Source organism: Lepidothrix coronata, unplaced genomic scaffold (genome assembly GCF_001604755.1).
Source record: "Lepidothrix coronata isolate B3197 unplaced genomic scaffold, Lepidothrix_coronata-1.0 Scaffold105, whole genome shotgun sequence".
Taxonomy (NCBI): domain Eukaryota; kingdom Metazoa; phylum Chordata; class Aves; order Passeriformes; family Pipridae; genus Lepidothrix; species Lepidothrix coronata.
Window position 1 is genome coordinate 1,553,569 of NW_016690285.1, and position 3,348 is coordinate 1,556,916.

The 3,348-nt window shown below is 43.5% G+C and overlaps 1 protein-coding gene across 2 annotated transcripts in view; it reads right to left on the reverse strand.

Moving 5' to 3' along the window:
* Positions 1-607: 607 nt before the first annotated feature.
* NMI (N-myc and STAT interactor) overlaps positions 608-3,348 on the reverse strand; it is a 10,832-nt gene continuing 8,091 nt past the window's right edge. For both annotated transcript variants that reach the window (XM_017823803.1, XM_017823802.1), the window contains 2 exons: positions 3,184-3,290; positions 608-2,081 (listed from right to left, as the gene is read on the reverse strand). In XM_017823803.1, coding sequence (XP_017679292.1) covers positions 1,881-2,081; positions 3,184-3,290 — 308 coding nt within the window. In that variant the 3' untranslated portion in view covers positions 608-1,880. The remainder of the gene's footprint in view (positions 2,082-3,183; positions 3,291-3,348) is intronic.

Below are 3,348 nucleotides of genomic sequence, written 5' to 3' on the forward strand. Positions count from 1 at the left end.
TGATTCTATGAACACACGTGGCAGCACACACATGGCAAAGCACACATATTTCAAAGCACACATATGGCACAGCACACACGTGGTAAAGCACACGCATGTCAAAGCACACACATGTCAGCACACACATGGCACAGCCCACACATGGCACAGCCAGACATATGTCAAAGCACACATATATCAAGGCACACGTGTCACAGACACTGTATTCTTATTTTTCACCATTAAAAGCAGTCTCCAGCCTTCGTGTGGCACCACTGCTTTAAACTTTAACTGTGTAATCATCATCATAAACCGTAATTCATCAGGGAGAATTCATTAGCAAGACATTGCCTTAAAATGTTACTTAAAATATAATCTTGATTTTAGGTACTTAAAACCTGCAGCTTCTCACTACTCTGCACACTGGGACACCTTATGAGAATTTTACACTTTCTCCTTTTTTAAGGATTTAGTCCTCAGTATTTAACAATGAGGCACAGTTAAAATTCATGACATTTTTTGCCTTCTTCAGGTTTTTCCCCCCTTCTTTTCAGGGTGTCTGATTTTACCATGTTTTTAAAGTGTGCAGAAGCACATAATCTCCATAAATACTTCAGTACTGCTCTTCTTTTTAATTATTCTTATTATTACTTCCCAATGTCAGGTAATCAATCCATGCCTTTGCATGCACTAAACAGCAAGAGGTGCTACAGTCACATGTATCTCACTCAATAGTAAATTCAAAATAAACTGCTGCTTGCAGGCTTTTAGTTTCCCTTATTCAACTCAGTCTCTTGCCAGCTAAATTTCTCTGGAATAATAATCCCTGAGGTATTTTTTGAGAGCTCGGTGCATTGTCCATTTCCTGCACCAACATGTCAAATGCCCTGAAAATAAGTTATTTTCAATGTTAGACTCAAGTTACTTTGAAATTAAGGTCGTTGTGGCCAAAGCATTTCAGCAAAAGATAAGGAAATGCAAAGTCAGAGGAGGATTTATTTTCCAAGGATGACAGCAGAAAAGGAAAAGCATTTTTCCCTGGAAAACAAATCCTCCTCTGACTCTGCATTTCCCTGTTCCCTCTCTACACACCCTCCCAGAGCCTGGGAGTCACCAGATCCCTTCAGGCTGTTTCCCCAGGGTTGTTACAAAACCAGCCTGGTTTAGATAAAGCATCAGCTCGATCCTGGGCTGTAATAGTTTGAAGTAAGAAAAAAACATGGACAAAAATGAGGAAAAATTTAATTGTAGAAACAAATATTTAACCCAAACAATAAAGCAGGTTGTGAATTAGTAGAAGCTCAGCAGCTAAAGGCAGCATTCCTGTCAGGGCACTCCTTTTTAAGTGCAATTCCCTGAGTGGAACTGATGTTTCTGCACTGCCCCTTTCCCTTTTTTCTATTTTAATTCCATTAGTAATTGGATTTGATGAAATTACAGGATTTCTTTCAGGTATTTGAGTTCTGGTGGCCCTCAGCAGCCTCAGCAGGACTGGAGTTGTGTCAGAGCCACCTTCTGAAGATCTGGCACTTCAACAAAGCAGGTCTGTTCCAGGCTTTGGATTGGGATTACACAGGGCTTTTGGATCCAAAATGTAAGAAATAAGATATTTATCCCACTTTGGAGTATGTGAACTATATAAAATTTACAAGATACAAAATTTGCAACTTTGCATTAAATCTCAGATGATGTTTCAAGTGTGATAAAGGCTTTCTCTGTGTCTTTCCTCTGGAAGCCCAAGCAGTGAGTTTTGCTGCATTTCCACGCAGAGCCTGTGCCATTGCACGAATCAGAAAGGCAGTAATTCCTCTTTCACAAGGATAAATTTCAAACATAAAAGCACAGCTCCCATGCCTCTGATGCGGCAAAAACTCGGAATTTGAGGAGTTCACTCTGAGTTCCTAGATGGCACTCCCAGTATCCTCCTCAAAGCAAACATATGCTGCTCCCTTTGAGATATATTTGATGTTCTCTATTTCCCCACCGCCGTTACTCGGCTTTTGGAAGTGGATTTCGATCATGTCCTGGATACTTTCCTCATCCTCTTCCACCTCTTGGATTCCTTTCAGCAGGATGGTCTTCTTAGAAACCCCACAGTATGGCTGTGGAGGAAAGGAAAACACGCTGGGATCACAGAGCAGGGACTGGCAGGTCTGGGAATTCAATTCCCTGAGCAGGCATGGCTGGGATCTTTGGTTAGGTTAAGATTTTGGATAGTGGGGTGTATTCCTGGCACTGGAAATAGCAGGAATTCTGAACTCCACCATACACTGCTCTGAAGGGTCTGGAGGGGCCATATGAGGAGTGGCTGAGGGCACTTGGTTGGTTCATCCTGGAGGAGACTGAGGGGAGACTTTTCCCTGTTTGGAGCTCTCAGGGGCAGGGTGGGATTGTTGGGGTGTCTGTGCAGGGCCAGCAGTGGGACTGATGAGCCTTGGGGGTCTTTCCCCACACAGGATATTCCAGGATGCTACTGAGTTCAGTGAATCCAGACTCCTTAACTGGTGTGTCCTACCCTCCTTAACACACCCACACACTGGATTTGGGGATCTCTGATGACTCCAGAGCATCACCCCATAAAAACCCCTGCCAGGACATGCTCCACACCTGCAAAGCTGCCGTGTCTCCTGCACACACACACTCCAGCCCATGCTTTAATTACAAAGGGCTGATTGTATCCACAATTACATACACAATACTGACTGCATTACCATCTGTTCATAAAGCAGGAGGCAATTTCAGTGAGAACAGGATGAGCATTCCATGGGAATATGATGATAAGCTCTGTGTTACAGGGAGAGGAGTCAGTGTTTGGGCTGAAAGAGTGAATGAAATGAATGAAGGAGCAAATCTTTTTCTGCTGAGACTCTCCTTAGGGAGCAGTGTGACAGGGCTTTGAGGCTTGGAAAACACTGTGTCCACGATTAACCTCCTTCCCAACCACCTTCCTGCCATCCAGCACAGGCATGATGGTGAGTTCTGATACAATTTAATCAAGGCAAGACATGCACACCCTTCACAAATAAATTACAGCTCTCCCACTGCAAAACATGAGATTATGGGCCTGTTGCAGACTCACACTCGCTATTAAGTTGCACAAAGGCCATGACACAAAAGCCCCTGCGGGGCTCAGGACTGAAGATTCTGCCCACAGCTCCTCTTTCCCACCTGTCTGTTCTGTTTGCCTGGACTAGATTATTTTACCTGACAGTTTTTCAAGCGTAGGTCGGCATGTGAGGAAACAAAAAGTGTGTAGCACCTTCCATTTGCAAAGAAAGGGTATTTAGGAGAGCCCCAAAAGCTGTTGCTGGCTGAAATGCAGAATGAGAAAAAGAAGGGTAAGAGTAATGTAATTTAAACTGTGTTTTA